Source organism: Macrobrachium rosenbergii, chromosome 5 (genome assembly GCF_040412425.1).
Source record: "Macrobrachium rosenbergii isolate ZJJX-2024 chromosome 5, ASM4041242v1, whole genome shotgun sequence".
NCBI lineage: Eukaryota > Metazoa > Arthropoda > Malacostraca > Decapoda > Palaemonidae > Macrobrachium > Macrobrachium rosenbergii.
The window spans coordinates 22,494,639-22,520,029 of record NC_089745.1 but is presented as its reverse complement, the minus strand read 5'-3'; the positions used below and the strand labels follow the sequence as shown (position 1 = coordinate 22,520,029).

At 38.2% G+C, this 25,391-nt stretch overlaps 1 protein-coding gene across 1 annotated transcript in view; it reads right to left on the bottom strand.

Moving 5' to 3' along the window:
• The window catches only part of ry (xanthine dehydrogenase rosy), a 52,408-nt gene that overhangs the window by 14,031 nt on the left and 12,986 nt on the right, over positions 1–25,391 (bottom strand). The window contains exons 3-15 of the mRNA XM_067103795.1: positions 24,189–24,285; positions 23,504–23,739; positions 22,392–22,517; positions 21,056–21,210; positions 10,469–10,610; positions 7,675–7,842; positions 7,472–7,548; positions 5,924–6,017; positions 5,513–5,625; positions 4,984–5,154; positions 4,677–4,804; positions 4,219–4,363; positions 1,691–1,928 (exon numbers count right to left, since the gene is read on the bottom strand). Coding sequence (XP_066959896.1) covers positions 1,691–1,928; positions 4,219–4,363; positions 4,677–4,804; positions 4,984–5,154; positions 5,513–5,625; positions 5,924–6,017; positions 7,472–7,548; positions 7,675–7,842; positions 10,469–10,610; positions 21,056–21,210; positions 22,392–22,517; positions 23,504–23,739; positions 24,189–24,285 — 1,890 coding nt within the window. The remainder of the gene's footprint in view (positions 1–1,690; positions 1,929–4,218; positions 4,364–4,676; positions 4,805–4,983; positions 5,155–5,512; positions 5,626–5,923; positions 6,018–7,471; positions 7,549–7,674; positions 7,843–10,468; positions 10,611–21,055; positions 21,211–22,391; positions 22,518–23,503; positions 23,740–24,188; positions 24,286–25,391) is intronic.

Sequence of the window (25,391 nt, the reverse complement as noted above, 5' to 3'; positions counted from 1 at the left end):
CTTTTTTTCCACATTTTGGCGTTTTTATGGGCTCCTTATATTTGAGAGAGATATATATATATATATATATATATATATATATATATATATATATATATATAAAATACATACACATATGAAAACATACACACACATATACAGTATACAGTATATATATATATATATATATATATATATATGCACAAAAGGTATACTGTATATATCTTAGGTACAGATATACAAAATATAGAACGCTTGTATATACCATACAAAGAAACTGCTGCCAGAGTGGGACTAGAGATCAGTGGAAGTAAAACCAAAATGATTAGATTGTCAAGGAACAACCATCATCAACAGCAACAACAAAATATGGGAGATATTGAGAACATGAGGGAATTTAAATATCTAATAAGTATGGTAATATCCAGAAATGAGATGGAGAGAGAGGTTCTGGCTAGAATTATAGCAAGGAACATATGCTTTTTCAGTCTGCAACATCTTTTAGAGGGCAAAAACATCACAAGGTCTACCAAATTAAGAATTTACAGCACCATTATCAGGCCAGTAGTATTATATGGTTGTGAGACCTGGACATTGATCAAACGTCAAGAATAGAAACTACTGGTTTTTGAAAATAACATTTTGCATAGAATAACAGGTCCCATTTACAATATAAATGAAGGTGTTTGGAGAAGAAGGCACAACAATGAAATGAGAGATTTAACTAGACAACCGCTAATAAATGGCTTTGAAAGATCGCAGAGAATACGTTGTGGTTAGAATGGAACAGAGCAGAATGCCAAAAGTGGTTATGGCAGGAGCAGTAGAAAGGAGTAGACCGGTGGGGAGACCGAGGATGAAATGGAAACATAATTTGTTCACAGATCTAAGAGAATTGGGAGTGGAGGAGGATCCTGAGAATAACTGGAGAGATGCAGCTCTCAACAGGGGAACGTGGAGAGGTATGGTGTAAGCGGCCGTGGGCTACCAAGAGGCCCGAGAGCCACTGGAGTGAGTGAGTATATATATATATATATATATATATATATATATATATATATATATATATATATATATATATATATATATATATATATATATATATATATATATATATATATATATATATATATGTGTGTGTGTGTGTGTGTGTGTGTGTGTGTAATTGTAATAGCCACAATGCCCTCTTGTTGAATTCTTGGCACTCTTTTTGATAAGCTTGTCACTACAAAGCCTTGGATCCAAGCTCAAGATAAATGAAGCAATTATGTCCGATGGCTGGAAACGAACCCACATTCCATAATCACATCAGGGTCATGTTGCCGACCTGACCAAGGGAAGGATTAAAAGTCTATTGCTGTTCGTACATACATATACCTGTCGAATTCAGATATATTTATTAGAGCTGGAATAGACCCATCCTCACCATCATAGCCAAGTAGGCAATTATTTATATTGCTCTTTAGGCTGAAATACATATATAGTATTGTATATAGAACCTACTGGTCACTTTTTACCATTATATATATATATATATATATATATATATATATATATATATATATATATATAATTCAATTAGATACTAATTAGTTGTGATTACCAAATGTGATAACCTTTTGAGTACAGTACTGTACTTACAACTCCAGTGTAAAAAATACTTTTATATAGTAGTCTTCAGTACTGGCTAAAAAAATATACAACAACTTACTTGGCATATCTCTTGCGCAAAAGAATCTCTCCACTCCATCTATACTCATGGCTGAAGATTCGTCGATGGATATTATCTTAGCATGGGCACGAGTTGAAAGGACCAATCCAGCATACAATTCATTTTCAAAACGGGGCATGTCATCAACATACACGGCCTCTCCCGACGCTTGTTTCAAAGCCGAAGTGTGAGGCATTGGTCGGCCAATTGGATCAATTTGACTCTGGCCAGTAGGAACCTGCAGAACGAAGAAAAATTCTCTCTTCATCTGACTCACAACTAGAAATATGGACAAAATTATGTTCTGGACAATCATCAGCCACTAAGTAACCTTGGATGCAACGGACATACACTTAAAAGGACAGCAGTTTGCTGCATATTTTTGTCCACCTGCACAGTTATGAAGCACCATTGCACTGATATGATACATTTAAAACCATCAAAAGAAACCTTTAAAAAAGCATTGAAAATTTACGCAGGTGCACATACAGAACCATTGAAAAATCTCATTTCATATCATCATGGACAGTTTCGTTCACAGATATGATTTTTTTTGTGAAAGCTGTAAGAATTTGCAATTAATGACCTTAACTAACACAGACCTAAACAAAAGACGATAAGCGACTGGGTTAGGATGGCATAAAGTAATCTCTATCAGAAATATAAGTCCTAAGAAAGATAGAAATGGAGGTAGGGTCAGAAATCTCCATAATTAGTCTGCAGAGGAAAGAAAAACTAACTGTTGATCTGAATAAAGCAAATGAGGGGAGATCGAATTCTTTCCTTCACGTCAAAATGTAATAGTAATCAAAGAAAGGAATCGCAGGGCATCTAGAAGAATAATGCAAGTCTAAGGAACAGGAAAGGTTACTAATTAAGTGAATTGCCTTTAATGCAATTCTATCAAAAGGAGACTCGAGTGTTTTACTTTGAGATTTAATAATTTTGCTCCCCTTCATATCTTCTGCTAACATGACTTTCAAAATGAGATGAGGAATCTATGGTAACTGTGTTGCTTTGGGATTCAGACTCGGTTGGCATTTAGCATTTTTTTTCAAACAATTTATGTTAAAACTTGTGTGAGAAATGGGTCTGTCATCGTTTACCTTGCTTGGGTCTTTGCCAAGTTTTGAAACGAGTAAATGTGGCATGAAATTCCTCAGGGACAAATACCTTACTCACAGATGGTTAGGATATGATATTTAATAGGATTTTGTTAAGGGTGCGGGTTGTTTAATGATCTCTAAACAGATGTTCACTGTACAGGGAACAGAACTGTTACATGCTGAAAGGTGACAGAAACATTTTTTCAAGCTAGATTTTCTACCATAATACGCATCTCAGTGCCAAAGTTTAACTGCTTTATTTCGCTCTCATTTTTCATTTTACAGGTGTTCATCTAGGCTGTCCATGCTGTTGCAGACTGCTAAATGTTCTCCCAATATGCTGACTGCTTCTCGAACCCCGGCTGTTACATACACGAAGCCTTGGAGGGTTAGCAAGGATCTCAACAAATTTTATAAAGTTTGGCCTTGTCTTCTCATTGACATATTGCTGAATATGATCTGGAGATACTGTTTCCATAATATAATTCTACCTAGTTTAACTTCTTTTCCAAATACAGTAATCTGCTGGAAACTGCTTTTAGTGTGCCAATTTATGTTATTACAGCTAACACCTCTAATAGATTTCTTTCATATACCGGTTGCCTACTAGTTTTATAAAATCTTTTGCATAAGGTTTTTGGCCTCTCAATTCAGGGTTGGGTTTTACTTTCATTAATCCTGATAAGGTATCAGACAGTGTAGATGGAGGATGAGTTTATATGTGGCATTCTCGATAAAATTTACGCTTTAACAATTTGACTCATTGTGGTCTCTAACATTTTTGAACGGAGTAATTTCCTTTGCAGGTTGTTTATGGGTCATAAACATATTCCTATAGGCTCATTATCTTTATGGAGACACTGTACTTTCCGAGAGTCAACCTAATCTGGGCCACTCCTAATAGGACAAGAAGGGCAAACAAGGAGTTCATGAGAGGTGAGAAATCCCTACAAAATATATAATGACTTTATAAATGCTCCTACGAGAATCAAATTTAGGTACTATGGTAGTCTTCTGTGGTTTTCCGCCCACAACAAGGGGTTATGAGTCTGGGGAGTAGGTGGAGGAAATACTACAAAAGTAATAGAAATATCATGAAATAACTGATATACAATGGGTTATTTGTAAAACATGGTTAAGAGTACCAGATGTCAAGAATCAACCGAGACTTTTGGATGGCATTTGTTAATATGCGTTGGTGTTTACTAATTTGCTAACTCATTCCAAACACTTTATAAAATTTTTGAGACTCACACCAAATCTCATCTGGATCTGCACATACCATAAATTCTGTACCACGTAAATACTATACAGATTTACGGGAGAAAGAATATGAATTTTGAGAGCGAAATGGTTAGATAAAACAGTATGATAAATTCATGATTTTCCAAGACTGACCATAGAAAAAAAGATGGAATTTACCTTTTGGAAAATCTGGGTGCTTTTTGGAGAAGTGTGTTCATGCAATTTTACTGCTCTCTCTTCCATGTCAGTCAAAGGCTGCACTAATCCTGGTAACCTTTTGCTAAGCTGTCCGCGAACGCTCAAGTAAAATTTCAGGAAAAAACTGCAACAAAAATTATAATTGGATTTGCATGACATTTAAACATCCGTGAATAAACATTTTAAACCTTTTGCATGCTCTGATATTCTTGAACTCTCAGAGAATTAAACGTTACAACAAACAGAAACGGCAATTCCTGTAGCCATTACCATGACAGCATTCTAAAAGCTTTTCTAAATTTTATAACAATAACCAAAAACTTTTCCAGCTAGTCAAGAATAGTGTAGCTAATAACATTTTTATTTAGGATTATTCTGAGGCACACTTAATTCACACTAATAAAATAGATCGTCATGTATATAATATTCCAAGATACCTGATTGTAAGAGCTCTTCGATACTCAATCATTCCACCGGGGGCAGAGGGCGGAAGAGGCAAATCTTCAAGTAACAAAGTAGTTGCTTCCTCTAAAAGTAAAGGCTCCCATTTCCTTCCAACCAGTTTCTGAAATATGACCCCTAAAGCAATGAGTAGGTATCAAGTACAGCTATTGTGATTCTTATTTAATCTTTTCATGAAAAAAGAGACAAAAATATATTCCCTCCATACATATTATTTGACGAAGTACAGCCGATTAAATCATTATCAGACTATTGGTACGCTGAAACACGAAGGAAATTTACCTTCATTGTACTTAGAGCCATAACTGTCGTAGGGGCCATGCCACCAAAGGCCAAATCTATCTTCTTGACGACAGCACTTTCATGTTCGAAGATGACTTTCATTCCTGCATTGACAATGGCGATGTCATCATCTCTCCTCTTGGCTTGTTTGTAACCGAAAAAGTACTCGCCCTGCAAGTTTCGAGTCCATCATCACACAAGTCTTGACTTTAAAATCAGCATCGCATGACAATTTCACAAAAATATGTTACGAACTGTACGTGGTCCAGTAATGGTTTAAGTACACACACAAGTCACATTTACATAATAAAAGAATTACCAAACTATGTAATGTAAAAATATGAGCACAAATAACGCGAAGACCAGAAAACTCTTCATATGGTCGATACATAGAAACAAAATCAACTAACAAGTTGTGACTATGTACTAGCCCGACGTCGTTATGTTTACTTTTACAATACACATAAAACGCAGAATTCCAGATTCTAAGATATTTTGTAAATAAAAACCAAGCAGTAAACGGCATTACCTCTTTAGTGTAGGGAATGTGGACAGACAGCAGAATCTCATCAGGCAGAACAATATTTCTCCTGTAGCCAGTAAAGAAACTCTGGTCCATCATTACCTGCCGTTCTCCCCTCTCTGAGGAAGAAGAAGAAAATTGACATGAAATCGCAAGATCATCATAACCAATGAATAACGGATTCATATGAACTGTTCAAGAATTTTTTTCTGGACCATTACTGATTTTCCTAATTTTCACAAATAACTCCCAAGTGGATTTCACACTTTAAGACAAATAATATATGGAATTACAGACGTAATGGAACTCTGCATATCAACAAAAGCTTTTACATTTTTTCAAACACACTACTAAGTTGCTCTCAGTTTCTCATAACTGAGATGAACTAATGTTGGTATCTTAAAAATAGACTCAAACCTTCAGAACAGAGGGTAAGCGTTGCTCCAGCTGCCATCAACAATGGGTTGAGATCGCTAATGGGTGACCCAGTCATGATGTTACCGCCAATTGCCTGAAAATATTTTCAATTCAGTACAATTCTATCTATCAAAAGCACTATTGTGCGTCCATGGTAAGTACCTTGATGAAGGCTGAATTTAAACAAGCAGGATGTACATAATATATCGTTCATACGCTTGTCAGCTGCTTAACCGTTTTCAGCTTCAAATTAACTACAGACTCACAACACTTACAACCATATCCCCATTTATCAAGGCCTACTGTTACTTCAAGAATGTTTTTGCAACCTAACTATTGTTGTGATGGCCATTAAATTATATTTCCCAAAATAGTAGGAATCAACCGCTACCATTCCTCTGAAGCTTAAGCTAATATTCATTTCTCCTTCCTGGCTCATTCATGCTGCTATTCAGTTTCAACACTCTACCCCCACGTCCACTTTCGGATGATTTCATTATGATTTCTCTTCACATGAGTCAGTTTTTCTTACTAGCAGTTTCTCTTCACATGAGGTATACATTTTTATATATATATATAGCAATAATATATATATATATTCATCACTGTTGGGGTGACAATTAAGACTCCAAACACATATTATTACAACTGATACAGAGTATAACCTAAATTTTCATGTCAGTCGCATTAATAATTTCTCTGGAGATATGCAGGAAGCTCTGCTCTAAGTACACAGCCATACCCTGAACATGCGTTATGCTGCAGCAGTATTGGGAATATCAAACTAAGGCAGGAGGCATTTTCTCTTAGACTTGCTTGTAAACATGTCTATGTTACAAATATCTCTGAGCTATTACATATAAACCTACTAGAGAAAGTTAAGAATTTGTCCTAAGGCCACAAACACTTCGACAGCTGTATATAACAGTAATTTTTATATAAAAGTGCTGCAGGGCCGACTTTAATTAAATACGGTTAAAAGGGATTATAACCTAGGACATACAATAGGACAAGAAATGATCAATGCAGTCAGAAAGTGAGAGGAAATTTAAATCCTTCGTCTCTTTTGTTCTAGAAAGAAGTAATGTATTAATCAATTAAAATATGTAACTGAATTGTAGTTCATCGCAGACACATGAAATATGTCTAATTTATGTTGGAGTAAAACCTCTACATTGTTGGCCTGAGGTTTTCTTCTTTTTCCCCTGGGGTATTAATGGAAGAGTTCTACAAAGTTAAGTATATCTTAGTTTAACCAGACCACTGAGCTTCTTAACAGCTCTCCTAGGGCTGGCCCGAAGGATTAGACTTATTTTACGTGGCTAAGAACCAATTGGTTACCTAGCAACGGGACCTACAGCTTATTGTGGAATCCGAACCACATTATACCGAGAAATGAATTTCTGTCACCAGAAATAAATTCCTCTAATTCTTCGTTGGCTGGCCGGAGACTCGAACTCGGGCCTAGCAGAGTGCTAGCCGGCAACTCTACCGACTCATCCAACGAGGATCTAAGAGTTCTACAGATAAATGACATTTTAGACTTACCGCCGCGTTCCTAATTTGCTTCCCCGCAAACCATCGTAGCATCTCGAGGATCGCAGAAAATATCCGGATCCTGTATTCTGATAAAAAAAAAAAAGAAAAAATTAAAGTTTTACTTCAGATGTCGAGAATATTATTAAAAATACTTTACGAATATTCAACAAAACTTGTTTCTTCAAAAATCATGCAGGTTTTACGGCGCTCACCTTCTTGCTTTGAAACCTGAGCTCGTAGAGTTTCTTCAATCGTTGTCAGTGTAACAGATGCCCCAAAAACTACTCCAGAGTCCTTTTCCACAACGGCAGTCAGTTCGTTTACGTTACTTGGGTTGATTAATACGGGATAAACCTGATTCTTGAATTTCACCTCCACTCCTGGATGGAAATGGTTACAATGTGGGTAATCTTAATAAAAAAAATAATAAATGACTTCAAAGACTAATAAATGAATGACCTGACGAACATAACAAACATATATCTTTGTTCTTTCTATATAAAATAAGTTATTCAACTATCTCAGTTATAAATTTTGCTCGAGCTTTGCAATCTCACAAGTGATCAATATTTAACAAGAAAAAAATTTGTGACAATAGAATCGTTGCTCGGGCCATGAGGAATCATTAAGGAAGAATGAAGACACCTTAATATTTTATGGGTTCTCTCTATCAAGGTGTTACAGATTCTTTAAACAAATAACATGATCGTTTTGCATGATATTGATCTAAAAAATATGATATTGTATCTGTTGACGTGTTAGTAGCATCTATTATATTAATTTCCTTGGCTGCCTTTCTGTGTGTGTGTGTGTGTGTGTGGCTGCATGCCTGCCAGGCTGGGGAAGTGGGCCTGGAGAGGGACCAAGAACTTCAAGGATGAGGCCCAAAAAGTAAAAAACCCTCAAGGCTCGCCAGTCTCCTAAGGGCAGTCTTGAAGGGAAGGGTCCGACACAGAGGCTGCTTCCCCAGAGGAAGGCAGGTATCCTGTCAGGCTGGGGAAGTGGGCCTAGAGAGGGTCCAAGAACTTCAAGGATGAGGCCAAAAGTCCCCAAGACTTGCCAGTCTCTTGAGGGCAGCCTTGAAGGGAAGGGTCCGACCCAGAGGCTGCTTCCTCAGAGGAAGGCAGGTATTCTGCCAGGCTGGGGAAGAGGGCCTGGAGAGGGCCCAAGCACCTCAAGGATGAGGCCCAAAAGCCCCCAGTGCTCACCAGTCTCTTGAGGGCAGCCTTGAAGGGAAGGGTCAGACCCAGAGGCTGCTTCCTCGGAGAAGGCAGGCATCCTGCCAGACTGGGGATGCGGGCCTGGTGATGGCCCTAAGGGTGAGGGCCAAAGGCTCCCTTGGGAGGCCAGTTCTTTGAGGGCACCCTTGAAAGGGAGTGTCCTCTCCAGAAGAGGAATGCAGGATTCCTTGGAAGATCTGATAAGAAAATCATTGCAGCTTGATTTCCCATTAATTTTATGTTCTTTATTACTTTATTTCTGTTTTCCAGATGATTAAAATATTTTTTTTATTTTTGTACTGTACTCTGCATCACTTAGGTTGTATCATAATTCTCCCATGCCAAGAATTCATTCAGGGGAAAATGTATTTCGCATTATTGCCATCAGTCTCCGTGTAGCACTTTGCGCTGGTTCAGTGCCCCAGCCTTGGGAACTTGAGAAATCGTTTCTTCTCAGAGTTCATTGATGTAGAGGGTAATTATGGTCCTTCCTGGGATCCCGGAGAGAATATTTTGAAGTTCGTGGAGGAAGCTGATTTTCTTGAAAATTTATAACATATCGTCAATTTATTTTTACCATTTTACTAAATTCTTGGAAATTTTATGTTTTTTATTCCCTTGAGGCCACATTATTTATTACTGGCGATGATGACCAAAGGTCTTGCAACGTTGATTTGTATGAGATAAATGAAACACCCGAAAAGAAGTCCTTAAGAGGAAGGACCCAGTTCACGACTGGGAGCCGCGTTTAAACAGGGAGTCCTTCAAACCTGCCCTCAAACTCTGCAAACCCAAAATGAGCGGTTTGTTTCAGGCTTGTGATAGCGTAGCGCTGGCCTCTCGCTAGTGTACATGAACTTTACTGTAATATTTACAGATTTAGCGGGAGCAACACTAATAAATTTCAGTGAATTCTTTCTACCTGTAAGAGCAGAAACTCAGATATCTGAATAACGGTTGACAACTTGCATATCATCTAATTCACTTACAGTATAATAATTTAGTAAGATTTTTTTATTTTAATGACTTGCAGATTTCGCAAGTTAAAACGCCAATTACGGGAAGAACAAAATTTTTTCCTTTGTCAGAAAAAAATTCGTCATTACAAATAATAACGAGGCATTTTCTCGTTAAGAGGAATGATTTACAATTGGTTTAACGTACACACAAACTTCTTAATATAACTTGTATATTTTCACTTATTCATAACACCATTATTCGGCCAGAACGTCCTTTTTATTGTTTGTTTTGGGAGAGCTTTCAGATTTCTGTCTGAGGGAAATTAAGCTCTTCCTCTTAAAATAAATCTCAGTAAAACTTGAGGATATGAAATAGTTTTTAAAGAAAGCTTTACTGCATGACAAGTGTAAAAAAAATATTAGTATAGTGGAAAAGAATTAGAAATTTAAACTGGTATGAACTTATTAAGAGCATTCGAGAAAACTAATACTTGGTAACAAAAAATAAAGACGTTGCATGATGTTGCATTTACGAGCAAGCTTGAGGTTGTACCCTGATGGCTTCCATTTTTTTTAAAGTCATGAACAGTTTTAAAAAAGGATAGAAGAAAACAATTCTTATGGAAATTCTTCGTTTTAACGTGCTTTTTTCCCATTTTTTATATGGGGAATAAAGATCTAAAAAGAGACATCTGTGCTACGAGCTTAAGAATGACTTAAAAATTACAAGTACTTTTCCGTCCTGTACTGAATTCACGAACCATCTCGGTATTAAAGTAAATCTACGATTAGAACTAAAAGACGAATCTCAAATTGTTGTGACTAACCGACTTCAGTATTGCCAACTATAATTTTTGCAGCTGGATGACGTGACTTGAGTTGTAACAACTGGGAGAGAGAGGATGGCCGGTAGAAGCTGACGCGAGGCCCATGAAACTCGACGTAGCTAGTTTGGAGTTCTCTGTCAACCTAAGAAAGAAAATAAAATTTTAAGGAAATGCTTGTATTTAAGGGTTAACATACCTTTCATTTTCACTTATGCTTACATATTTAATTAGAGTGGATAAACTACATAGAGAATTGCTTAAAACTAGCAAAGCATTACTTATCGAATTATCTAGTGCATTTTCTTCGTAGATGTATGTACATATATATTTTTTAACCATGAAAGTATAATTCAAAGGTCGATAACCCGCTACGCACTATACCAGGTCTTGATACAGCTGCACACAGATCCTGATCCTAGGCATTTTCAGTAGCCGAGGAAGAAGCAGGTGTTCATTCCAGCAACTCTTTTGACCTCCTATGGCCCGATGCATCAATTATTACCACAGAGGACTTGAAAGCAATAGTGAGATGGGACAGTTAAAAGGGCAGTTAAACAAGGGCATGTGCAGTTTCATTTAGATAGCAAAGCTTACTCATCTTCCTCTAAGTGCTGTTTCCTAGAGGTAGCTAAGCTTATTCATTTTCCTCTAAGTAAAAGGTAAAGGACAAATGTGCCGTAAAGCCATGGCAGCGGCGGTCATTGCTAAATGCGCTGCAAGTATTGTAAGCACTTTGGCTAATTCAGCAGGCCCTTTTAGGACACCTAGTATCAGAGGAATGGTGGTACCAGATGTTATGTCCCTGCAGACTCCAGTCAAATATCTTTGTGGCTGTTCTTCTAATCAGGTGGTCCCTACCAAAATGTACGCCATTCTCAGCTGCCATGATTTCCAACTTCACCTATGTTGAAGAGGCACTCGATACTTGATTTTACATGGAACTGGCCAATAAAACCTGGAGACAGGCAAAAGAGTGCAGATACACCCAAGGATTACTAGATAAACCTGGATTACTGGATAATACTTGCTGCTCTACAAAAAAAAAAAAAAAATCACACACACACACAGAGTACAGTACTCAGTTATCTCTGCGCCAAGAGTACGCCTGTGTACCCATATGCTGATGGTAAGCTAGGGAGCTACCCTCATGACACGATGTTGTCTGGCTGAGGATTGTGTAGGTTTTTCTAAGGAAAGCCTAACAGAAGCTTAGCAGCTAAATGATGGTCACAGTTAAGGAACCAAGGAAGTGCCATATCCAATCTTGGATTTCCCAAAAAGATGCTGTGATTTCCTTCGCTTCTCAGGCACCACCAACAACGGGTCTTTTCAAGATGTCTTCTTCACTGTCAGACATACAGATAAAGCAGAACTGGGTCATGCATATTCTCTCTCCGTTGTCCCAGGCTCCAGTCTTTGTAGGTAATGTAAGAGACAATGGAAAAGTGAACCTCTCATACTCTATATATATACATCTCTCCTTTGTGACCATCATTTCTTGATTCTTGACATATTGGGATCAGCTGCTCAGCACTTGCATCTCACAGATGTTAACATCCTGGCTCTCAAACAATGAATAGCTTCAACTTATAATTTTATAATATGCAGTGTTTGCAAGACCCAAGCTTTGCAACAACCCCTGGTGAAAGAGAAAGGTATGGGAAGATAATCACTGCCGCGAGAAATATCTCATTCAATTTGAAAAATATTTTAAAGTTATAAAGTATCTTTGTTTAGGTTAATGAAGGCTTGCACAAATCCTACTCGGCTGAATGTGGATGTGAAGGTTGTTTATGTGACTGCTTGTACAAAGTTTAACTCCTACTAAAGGCGACTGGGAGGGAGGAATTTCATGCAGAACAGATAATTTAGAAGCATTTATCTAGGTTGAAAGCCAGCAGGAGCGACGCCAAATCAATATACGAGTAAAGTTAGCTCAAGCTCTTTCTAAATGGGAAAGTTAGAATGGTATCACTACCATATAGGGTAGTGAAGTAGAAACCCCGAGTTAGAGAATGCCACATTTATCTTAGTTAAGGAAGGGAGTTTGGGGAACAGACCCTAAATCCGTGAATATCCTCTGTTAAAGAGGCTCAGAAAGTTTCTTAGAGTTAATGGTCTAATGTTGAAACGCCTCCTCTGTAAACTTTCCAGTAGATGACTACATAGGACAGCTTACCCTTAGAGCTCAGATGAAAGGGCTGAGAGGACCACAGGCGGCAAAGAAAAGGTTGGTTGATTTGGTTTATGACATTTAGGTTGTCATGTCGAACGCTGGGCACATTCGGCCATTCAGTGCTTAAGACAGTGAGAAAAGGTAGTTAGAGTGGTTAGACAGCAAGATAAAGCGATCCAGAAAATAAAGGAATGAAGCACAAGGATCTAAATGTGAAACGGGGAGAAAATACCGCAGCTGCAGTTAGAGATAATAGTTAGAGGGGCTGGAAAGCAAGATCCAAGAAAGGAAGCAGGAATGGAAGCAAAGTAAAAGGTTAAAAAATTGGTGCAGCTAGAGGCTCACGGGAGGATGCAAACATCCTTTAGTAATGCCTACAGTGTACCACATGAAGCACACTGACGTCACTATCCCCCTTCATGGGCAAGGGGAAAGGCGCCATATTTGAGATAATCGAGATGCATCCATGGTCCCTTGCTCAGGCATAATGTTCATGGTCACACTCCACCCACAGACCGGGTTATAAATATTATACCAAACAAGAAATATATGACGGAAATTCCAGTTTGCTAAACAAATCGTCAGTCTCCAGATAGTAGGCCCCTACAAAAAAAAAAAAAAACTCAAGACGTTATTCCTTTTACAATTTTTGCTGAAGAATCGATGTACAGAATATTGAAATAGTGTCCTCAATGCATCTTCATCAGGATCCACAAAGTTATTACCGCATAGTTTTTCCTTTTCTAGCTATGCAAACCTGTCATATATGATACTGTCTCGTATACAGTTTTAGCGACATCAAGTACAAACATTTGTCAATCCCATTTTCACTGTACCTACCCAAGACAAACTTGAATTTAAAAGAACTGTATTTACGACCATTTTTGCCTAATTCTGGGTATTCAACGTGCCTCTTACATTTCCTTTGCAAGTTATCATTGCACAGATGGGTTTATTTTAATACAACATTTTGAGGACTACATTGTAGCACTTTCAAGTTCTTACTTAATATTATTATTTCTTCTAATTTTGTTTCATGTATCTCTAAAACGCATAATATGGAAAATTAACACACTCCAGGAAAAAGCAATTTATAAAAAGACATTTATGCGTAATTGTGAGCTGCTATATTTTCGCGTATGCATACATGGCCAATATACGTTGGCAGCATTACTGCGGTATGTAGGTTAATTACCGAACAATTCAAGTTTTTTTTTTTTTTTAGACACGCTACTCCCTTATACCCTTTATATAGTTTTACGTTGAATGGGAATCAAAACACCTTGAGGTGTGCTGGGAGGTTTCCAGAAAACTCCCACGTTCAGACATGTTAGTCTGTTACTTTCCTTTCTCCAAACTGTCGTTTTCACGTGCTTTCGAAGGTTCATTTTCCCTTCTTGGTCTATTGCTAAGGAGAACTTTGGAGCTCGAAAATCCTTTGATCTCATTCCCTATAGCAAAGAAACGGATGAAGACATAGCCTAAAAATGTCTTAACATAAAGCAGAAGCAAAGTTGGACTGGTGATCCATTTAAAAAAGGTACAGTTGATGTCGGGGCAGTCTTTAATTATCCATTTCCAACAGGAGCAAAATTGATGTATAACTCATGCCATTTTGATGATGGAATGGCATATGAAATTTAGGCCAAAAGCCAAGCGCTGAGACATATGAGGTCATTCAGCGCTGCAAGGGACATTGAAAATATGAATAGAATTACAGTAAAGGGAATGAAAGGGGTTGCAGCTAGGGACCGAAAGGAAGCTGCAAATAACCTTAAGTAATGCCTACATTGCACCACTTGAGGTGCACTGACAGCACTACCCGCCTTCGGAGGCCATTTCGGTAATGAAAAATTATGAAAACGATAAGGGGGTGCTCTAGGCCGTCGTTTAAACTGCAAATGAACATATATACTGTATGCTTTAAGAAAAGTGGCACTAATATTATTAAAGCTTTCTTTAACCACATATCCACAAATGACCACGAAGTGAATTAAGAGAAGAGCAGAACATTTTTCTAAATAAGTAAAATACGCAGAAGTCAAATAAAAAACTGACTGAGGAAGAAAAGTTCGATGTAACATTATGGTCACTCGAACAAACTTCTTGTTCTCCCGATGAATCATAAAATCATGGAATGCACTGCACAAGCATGTGAATATACTGATGAAAAAAAAGTATGAGAGAGAGAGAGAGAGAGAGAGAGAGAGAGAGAGAGATGAACAGGCGATCGTTGTCAAGGTAAAGAGCATTGATGGAGGCATCAACTTAACAGGCAAACAAGTTATTCACCTCCCGTCAGCCACGGGATTATCTCTTTACGAGATAACCACATTAAACCGAGACTTTATCTTACACTTGAAACGAGCCTCACTAAAAACGAATTCATCATAATTACGGAAAAATAGTAAAGTTATTGTCAGTCAATTGTGAAGGGTGGGGGGTTTGCGTGGTCCGTCGGGCTTCCTTCCCCCAGTCAGTAGCAATACCCGTGACTCTGCATCAGGAAACTTGTGAATTCTGAGTATTTTTTTACCTTATTTTTGTCAATACTCGGAAAACGGCGTTTGAAGAGCCAGTAGGTCTACATTGAAATTAATATTTCCTCTTTTTTACAGTGAACAAATGTAACTTAATCCTGTATGACGGTAAATGATTTGAAATAAAATGAAATCGTCATTGGTCCACGTAACATGGTATGGTTTTCAGGAGTAGCAGCATTTCTCTTTCTCGTTCCGATGACCAGAAAATTTGTTCTCCGAACAGGTGGTACGTCGATCATATTGTTAAGCTAAGAAAACTATTTTGAAAACAATCTGTCTTAGAGCCTTGATTTGTATTCAGGGAACTTTTAGTTTTTTCATACGGAGAACTAAGTGGGTAAAGATGATTACAAAACTTAAGAATATTCCCCGCATTAATCTCCTCTTAACTCCTGTCTAATTTACATTGTGAGTCAATTTTACTCGTATGTCAGCATGCTCGCACCTTTGCATATACTATTGCATGTATTTTAATTACGTATTTAGGTACAAATCTTTTCTAAGCCATCCTGTCCGAGAACGTGTGCCGGAGGCCTCTTGTGACCTTGTGAAGTTTACCACGGGAGTTCGCCCAAACATCATCTTCCCGATCCCTACCACTGCCCTCTTCAGTCACCTTCCCCTTCTCCTGGATGGGTGCGTTCGTGTCGTCACAATTACCAGAGACGATATACCGCTTTTTTTTATTTCATAACTAAGCCAAACGAATAATCTCCTTCTACACTTGTAGATGATACTTCTGTTGCTCGTCTCACTGACGAATGAAGGAGTACAAAAATAAAATTATGAAAATGCGGACGCAAAACGCACTGCAATATGCAACCAAGTTGTTTTTGTCTAAAATAATTTTCCTTTGTAGGCTTATTATACGGAAAAGATCTATGGAATACATGGTTTAAAAACGGTATAGTATATCACATAAACAATATAAAAAACAGAAATCAATGGGAACTCAGTTAGTTCAGTATAAACAAGCCTTGTGCTGAAAAGAGCCGACTGTTTTTGCAGCAACGCGTACATTTACGATGCGAGAGTCGTGGGAGACTTGCACGAAAGGTAAAAACTGCAAAAATTCACATAGGACACTCCAGAAATTACCAGTAAAATAATAAAACATCAATAAGTAGTAGATAAATAAATGTGATACGTTAAAGAATAAACTCTATCACAAAAACTTTCAGTTGTCAGAACAAACGTCAGGAAGTTCCAAATTGCTAAGGCCGACGAGACTGCAGGTTCACCCGAGGCTACCGAGATTAATCTTGGTAGCCTCGGTTCACCTTACGTCAGGCGCCGAGTTGTTTTGCCGCACGCAACTCACTGAAAGTTGAAGGGCATATCCCTACTTTCTTTGATCACAAAAACTATTCTTTATCACAAGGAAAAATGACATTCAGCATTTTAAGTTTAGAAATAACTATCAAATATTTTACAGTTTTTTTATAAAGGAAAATTTCAAGCGCAAGAAAAAGTTTCTGGGTCATGTGTGATTTCTCCCACTTCAGTGTGCTCAACTCCGACATAGAGTTCATATATTTCCATTATAGAAACAAGCAGTATTTCGGCTCTGGGAGCAATCAAAGCCAATGAAAATGACAAAACTCCACAGCCAAAAGTGGAAGAGATAAGTCTGTGATATGCAACGCTCACTTTCAAGAGTCACAAAGCAATCCAAAATTGAAAGAAATGATTTCAGGTGAAACATAAATGTATAATTTTGACAAGAGTGGATGGACAGAAACACAAACATGGACGAAAAGAAGAAAAAATCAATGCTAACTATTCAAAAATGTCTTGGATACACCAGGCTTACTAGTTAACACGTACAATTGTGTAACATAAAATTACCTCTATCTTCCAGTACTTCAATCTTCCAAAGATGAAAATATGTAAAAAAGATTCCAAATTATCCAGTGTATTATGGGTTTTGGATAAAATTTGATCACCACTTTAAACGTGGTGATCTGAAAAAATCTGAGCAATAAAAAGCACTAAAAATTGAATATCCCTTACGCTTGTTCAGTAATAGTAATAATGTTCTCAAGGCATGGATAGCCTTCCTTTAGTTGTCCTTCAGCTTGCCCTTCGACCTCCACCTGTTTTGCCTGGGTTGGCCTATTTGCCTACCCATGGTCCCTCAAGTCTCATCTTGCTCTCCTTCTCAGACCTCCAAAAGGTCTAGGTTTGACTCACTGACATTTTGTTTGTCTGCAGCATCTTCAGTATCGACCACCTTGCCAGGGATTTCATGACGCATATGGCTGGCTGCAGCTCCAGTCATGATTATGACATGCCCTTATGCTCAGGTCACCACCTGCCTCTTTTGGATAAAATAATCCACAAATTTTACCAGAGCCAAGGATGTTCACAGGCTTTTTTTCCTTCACAGGTGAAGGAGTCTCTTGCAAGGGAAGCGCCTTCTTCCTTCATACCCATCTCCATTTGCTGGTGAGCCTCGAGATGGACTCCTGTAAGCAATTCTGAAGGGAATCTCACACTCCTGAACTGGCTAAGGTAGGTCATCAGTGCCACTTTCCGTTTACAGGATCTCTTCAAAGGAAATGGCCATAGTTCATCGTTTTATTACTTGATCGAGTGTTGGTGCTTAATGCACATTATATGTATTACCCACTCACCAACATAACGATGAAGATGCGGGACACCATCTTGGGTGATTGTTTCCAGTTGCTGTTGTTATCAGAGATACTCACTCTGTGTCTGGTACCCTATGGCAGAATTGGTCCAGTTACTAAGTGACAAGGTAAACTCTACAGTTACCGGGACCACTTTCATTAACTTGGGGGCCACTGCTGCCTCACTGTCATTATCTGCATGGGTAGCCTGTTAATTACCTATCACCAAGACTCATCTTCAAGTCCACATTTGCTCAACTGCCTACAACTCGTTCCCCTCCAATCCTGCAAAGAGTCCTCAATAACAAAGTGACCTCCATGCTGCAAAATAGCAAGATGAGATTGTCAGAGTCACTGGGGTTCTTAATTCGGCTCTACCTCATTCTGAGTTTTCTGGAGGATGGAGAATAATTAAAAACCTATGCAAATTCAATAAATTACTTCATCTGATCCCCTTCTGTATGGAGACCATGGAATCCGTACAGATGTCTGTTTGCAAGGAAATTCCTTGCTTCCACAGACCTAAGGGATGTGTATTTACAAATCGCCATTAATCTGTTTCCCAGGAAGCACCTTCACTTTGTTTATTGGAGCCAGTTCTGGGTGCATAGCCTGTTCTGAGTGACTGGTAGGTTCTGGCTTCTTTGACAAAGTCTTTGAGCAGTCCCTGGGCCTGCAAGTCAACCTGAAGTTGTCTGATCTGTTGCCATCCACCCATTCAATCTACTTAGGAATGATTTAGACACAATAGCAGAGACAGCTCCTCCTCAGAGGACAGTGTATGACACATCCTCGGGATTACTGACGAGTTCCTTCTTCAACCTTGCCCTAGGGTCAAATCTTGGTAGGTGTTGATTGGCCACCTCGTCTCTCAGGGTAAGTTTTTGGTTCCATACAGCTGCTTTTATATTTACTCCCTATAATTTTAGCTGGCTTACTGTTGGAAGGCAGTCTCTAATGGACGTGCAACTACCAGAACCTGCTGAAGAAAGTTTCTCTAGTTCCTCACAACCTGGATCTCTTTATATTTTCAGACACCTAGACCTTGGGATGGAGAGCACACCCGTTGAGTCTTGTGTCGAAGGGGTACAGTCCAGAGAGTTGAGTCACTTACACATCAGTTGTTCCTCAAGCTTCAGGCAGCCTGCTTAGGTCTCCAAGAATTCATGAACATCTTGTCAGGGTGGTGCATCGGCACCATGCGCTACTATACTGCAATAGTTTACTTGCAGAATCAAGAATGAACATGATCAGTTTCTCTGTCTATTGGTTACAGATTTTAGGTAGAGAAGCAGACATCACTATCGAGCCTTAGTTTGTTTCAAGGGTCCACAACATACTGGCAGATGCTCTCAGAAAGGTACACCTTCACGAGGGCACCTACAAGGCCCTGTAGCAGAAGTGGAGACTTCCTTTCTGGATCTGTTTGCCACATCATTAAACATCAGACTTCCTCTGTACTAATCTCCGCAAATGGCCTCAGTGGCTCGGCTCGTACAGTGGGTGCCATGTTTCAGGCACAGAATGGTTATGAACTTTCACTAACTGGGAGTGTAGGTCTCAGTAACTGCAGACCAGTGCTTCATTATTTTACACAACCCTCCATAACTCTCTTTGCCGGCATTTCATGAACTAGGCATACAGACATAAGAAAAAATGTAAGGATTATAATTGCTATTATTACATAAGGCCTATCAAAAGACAAGGTTAATGGTACATTCGAACCTTAGTATTGAAAATGTAAATTAAGATAAATCAGGCTTTAAACTAGCTGCAGCATTTCATAGGTAAATGTTTGCATTCCATAAAGTATTGATGTTCGCTAGTATTCCTCTTTCAATCTTACTATAATACTTGTGTTGATTTATCTTTATTGACATTTTCAATGCTAAGGTTCAAATGTACCATTAACCCTGTCCTGATGAAAAATGAATGCTGCCACCCTCTGAAAAGCTTCTTCTACTTATTAAAGTGTGATTTAATTTCATAGTTCTACCTGTTTATTTCTAAAATGAAAATTTTTACAATTTCACAGCAACCAGTCTTCTCATGTACTAAAACTATTAATATGTGCCTTTTACTTTCCTACCATAAAATCACCTCAAGTATATATTGCTGCTCTCTCAATTTTTAAAGAAAAGCGTACATAAAAAAAAAACAATATTTTCTACGGTCAGTATCTCAAGTTGTTCATCCACCTGGATCAGAACCTGGCTGACTTGGTTAAAAAAAGATGAGGAGGCACTGTTGGAGTTTCAATAGCTAAGTTAATTTCCATTCTAAGATCATCTTTGCTCTAGTTAAACAGGAACACTTTTCAATCAGGAAAGCAATTACCTGTAGCCCTCTGAGGACCTTTGCTGAGAATGTCCTGTATATTTGTTTATCACAACCAGTGACCACCCTGGGAGAAAAGACCTTAATATGCATATGACTCAGTATCTTATGGAACTGGTATATAAAATAAAATTTAGGCCTAAGGCCAAGCGCTAGTACCTATGAGGTCAGTCAGCGCTGGGACGCTGCAAAGACCCTTTAAGTAATGCCTACAGTGCATCGCGTGAGGTGCACTGACGACACAACACCCCCTCCCTACGGGGAGTATCTTATGTGACTGTCAGATTGCGTGATGTATAAGTTTGTCGACTTTGTAACGTTCGAGCCAGTCAACTTTCCGATTTATTATTCAATTGAAAAAAATACGCCCAATTTCTTGTACATCGTCATTAATGTCTAATCAGACAAAACGGGAAAGAATGAACCACGAGAAAACTGAAGCGCTGCGTCATCTAGTTCAGCCACCAACGTAAATCTTGATAGAAACAATCAGAGCCAATTGGCTGTCCCACTGGCCTCCCGCCTGCGTCCAAGGATCAGAACACCAGTACCAAAGGGTCAGAAACTGAGTGAGAGAGAGAGAGAGAGAGAGAGAGAGAGAGAGAGAGAGAGAGAGAGAGAGAGAGAGAATAGCTGAAAATGCGAGAGTAAATTCATGAGTTAATAGTTATATAAGATTTCTTCTTCTTTCACCCAGCAGAGATGTTTTGTCCGTTATGACGAAGAAACAGCGGGGATCATATGCCACAGGCTAGTAACCTCTTCTCACTTTCCTGTCCTGACCATTATGTTGTTTAACATGTCACCATAAGCATATATCATATTTCAATCAAGCTAGATCGCTCTGAATACCTAGTGTCAAGTAACTGAGATATGAAAGATGGCACGTTATAATTACCTTCAATTCGGGTGGAAATATAATTTCTTGAGTTGGATCATATGGTTTGAAGTCGTACTTGTCGTAAAGCAAATGGGTTACGTTGCTTTCCTCATAACCACTCGATTCGCCATTGCCTGACTCACTTGCATTTCCATTTACAAAGCCATTCGTTCCTGCAAATATGAAAAAGTAATAATAAAACTATATAAAAAAATTATATTTATTGCCTTTTTTACCCTTCTGCAAAACAAAGCAAGATCAACAACAAAAATAATTTTATAATTGGAGATGATTATGATGATGGTGACAAATAGAAATAACACTGGAATGGAATGGAATACAAAATTTAGGGCTAGGGCAAAGCACTGGGACCTATGAGGTCATTCAGCACTGAAAGGGAAATTGAGAGTAAAAAGGTTTGAAAGTGTAACGGGGAAAATCTTACAGTTTCACTATGAAACAAATGTTAGGAGAAGGTGGAAAGTAAGATGGAAGAAAGACAATATGAACGGAGGTGCAGTAAAAGGAATCAAAGAGGTTGCAGCTAGGGGCCGAAGGGACGCTGCAAAGAACCTACAGTGCACCGTGAGAGGGGCAAAGACAGCACTAAGCCCCCTACATGGTACAAGCACTGGAATTCCCGTCGAGAAATATCGAATAAAATTTTGCCAGCTATCCATTCAGTGACTTTTGCTTGAAGGGGAAGTATACTGGGCGGGAGGGTGTTGGAGTGGAGAAGGCCTACCGCAATAGTCCAGTGGGCACTTCAAGACTTCCGAGCTTTCATCTAGGTCTCAATGTACTGACAACTTCGACAACCTTCTTCAAAAATGTGCAAGTTACTCAAGGTCCAAGTCCGCGCAAAAATAAGAAAATAAGCGATGGAAATATAACCTGATAGTGTGGAGATATAATTAACAATCTCTCTCTCTCTCTCTCTCTCTCTCTCTCTCTCTCTCTCTCTCTCTCTCTCTCTCTCTCTCTCTCTATGGGTTGTAGAATCTGTGACGGTTTAATTTTTCATATAAAGGGACAATGACACAATGGGGATTCTTTTTAAAATAGGCAGTTAAATATATATATATATATATATATATATATATATATATATATATATATATATATATATATATATATATGTATATATAATATATGATATATATATATATATATATATATATATATATATATATATATATATATATATATATATATATATATATATATATATATATATATGTGTGTGTATATGTAATATGTGTGTGTGTGTGTGTGTGCGTGTGTATAAAATTACACTCTTACAGAGAATACTCATGACATTATCCAAATTCACTTTGCTCATTTCCTCTCTCACCTGAGTTCTTGTCTTTCAGTTTGCAACAATCTGCTCTTCCACATCCCCCCTTCACTTCAGCATCTGACGTGAACGTTCGAAAACCTTCCAGAATGGGTCGGTAACCGGTGCATCTGCACAAATTACCTGCAATGGTAAGATGATACGAGTTTAGCCAACCTGATGGCCAGAAGACCGTGAGGATCTGTCGCCACGACTAGTTACAAGAATATATGGAAATGGCAGTGTGACGACAAAGGGATTAATCTGGGAAGAGGAAGAGGTATGATAAAAGGATTAATTTGAGATGATGTCTGATGACAAAGGGATTAATCTGAGAAGAGGAAGAGGTATGATGAAAGGATTAATTTGAGAGGATGTCTGATGACAAAGAGATTAATCTCAGAAGAGGAAGAGGTGTGATAAAAGGATTAATTTGAGATGATGTGTGATGACAAAGGGATTAATCTGAGAAGTGTGATAGCAAAGGGATTAATCTGAGAAGAATAAGTAGTCTAATAACAAAAGGATTAATCTAAGAATAAGGAGTAATGTGATTACAAAGGGATTAAACTGAGAAGTGTGATAAAAAAAGGGATTAATCTGAGAAGTAGTATGATAACAAAGGGATTAATCTAAGAAGCAGTGTGATAATAAAAGGATTAATCTGAGAAGAGGAAGAGTGATAAAGGGATTAATCTCAGAAGAAGCGCTGATAACAAAGGGATTAACCTGTGAAAAAGAAGAATAAGTGTGATAACAAAGGAAGAGAAATACCGGCAAGGCTTGCTAAAAACACGCTTTATCAAGCTCAGGCAACTGTACCCAAAGCTGCCAACTCTATGAAGTTAACTTGACGCATGGAATGAAGATACCAAGAAAGGGAGAAAAGATACACGTCCTAGTTTTTAAACTGAAATAAGTAATCAGTGAGGATACTTATTGTGTGTACTAATGCTTTAAAATAGTTAAAATTGCTAAATGGATATATTATCTGCTAGTCTGTATTCCGACTAATCTCAAAAATTTTAGTATTCTTATACATTCGTACACTGTATGTTTATATTTCTGCACATTTATGGCCACAAGTGTACTATGGGAAGAGGGTTGAATGTCATCAACATTTTAGACACCTGTGAAATATTCCTCAATTTGTTCCATCGAAGGGACTCTGGTATTCCTCAACAATGTGTACATGGACATGACTATTCCCGGCGTACAGAATCCACATTGAGATCCGTGGGCCTTGGCAATGCGCTCCTGTACAGCGTGAAGTCCTGTTTTGGTTGACCCTATTCCCTCCACTGTCGTCACCGCCAGGCCGTGCACAGAGGCAACTGGGGCTAGGCAAGCGTTCACTGAATAATGCCTGTGGGAAAAAGTAAAGAAAATGTGTTGTATCATTATAGAAAAGGACTCATCTTGTGAAAGGGGTCATTTAGTAGAGGTCATATTTCTGACTGTAACATTTGGCGTCATTGCCTAACCTTTTTTAAAAACTCGTTTCGATTGATCATTGCATATTGTCTTTAAAAGGCTTTCAAATGAAATATACCTTTCCTAAGACAACTAATGGTGACACACAGCTAATAACAAACTTTAAATAATTTTTTGGTGTTCTGTTATTGAAAATCTTTTTAGATGAGCCCAATACCTCTTGTGTGAGTTTCATTTCATTTGTTCCTACCAATTCATATCTCTTGAAGGTAACAGGAAGGAAAAGTGTCCAGAACTTTCTGTTCATACACTTTGATCAGACAAAAAAATTTTCGATACTAATGAGAGGGGAAAATCATACAGAATAAACATAAAACTCACGTGACTTTATCCAAGGCATGATTATATCTGGAAAGCATGACAGTGCAAGCACCACAGCCTCCCTCACCACATCCAAGCTTGGTGCCACATAATCTTACTGTTAGAAGGTTAAGGAAACGGGAAAGAGATATGACATTTTTTTACAACATTTTTATATAAGAGAAAAGGGAAAAGTAGCCCAAACACAACAAATCTGAGAACTACTGAAGATTAAGTCCTACATCTCTTTTTTTTGTTATCCAAATGTCACACTATACTGGGGCAAGACATCATTTATGCGATTTTTACCGCTCTGTAACCAAGTCATGCATTTACATGTACATCAATCATTACCAAATGTAATTCTTTTTTCAATTATCTCACCACTTCCCAAAAGTCTTTGCTATATTTCCTTCATATTATCATGCTGAGGTTCTCTATCTAGGGAACAAAAACGAGTGGCTCCGATCCACTCGCAATGATGTAAGAAGAATGAAACCTTGCCTGTACCCTGTATTTCTGGAACTACAATTTTCTCCTATCCTTCTCCGATGCCCTCCATACAAGGCCAACTTCGGTTCTTTAAGTGAGCCTTTCTCCCCGTCTATTGGAGGGATTGTTGCGGTGATAGCCCAAACCTTGATTTCATGGTCTCTGATGTAAGTGAGGCATTAATTTCAGTTATCAGTGCATGTGACCCTTCAACTGTTGTAACCTTTTCTTAGAGCACCTCAAAGAAAGTTTTTTGTACTAAGAGACATTGGCGTTTGTATGGCTATCAGAATTACTGAAAATATCCGTGAGTAAAAAGAAAAATGCGCGTCAAAAGGAGTGATGGGTTGATAATATCTGAAGATAAAAGACAATCCTATGCAGAGCTTTTATTATGAAGTCACGAATAAAAGATATGAGGGAATAACTCGCCTGATATACCAGAATTTAAAAAAGTCCGAAATGTGCCAAAGTACGAATTTACGGTTTTTAAAGTGGGATCAGATGGACAGCACCAGGCTGTGATGGAATGATAGCAAAGATGACTGAAAATGAACACATCTTAATAAAGATAGCAAAGAAAGATAACCCGACTGAATGGCAATTTCACAAATTCCACAGGGTTGAAGGTGACGATGATGAGGAACTCTTGATATCCTTCGTGGTCCTTTACTAGTAAGCTTCTCAACTTCTCTAAATGGAAAGGCAACACTCTTTTATCTTACAGTTTCT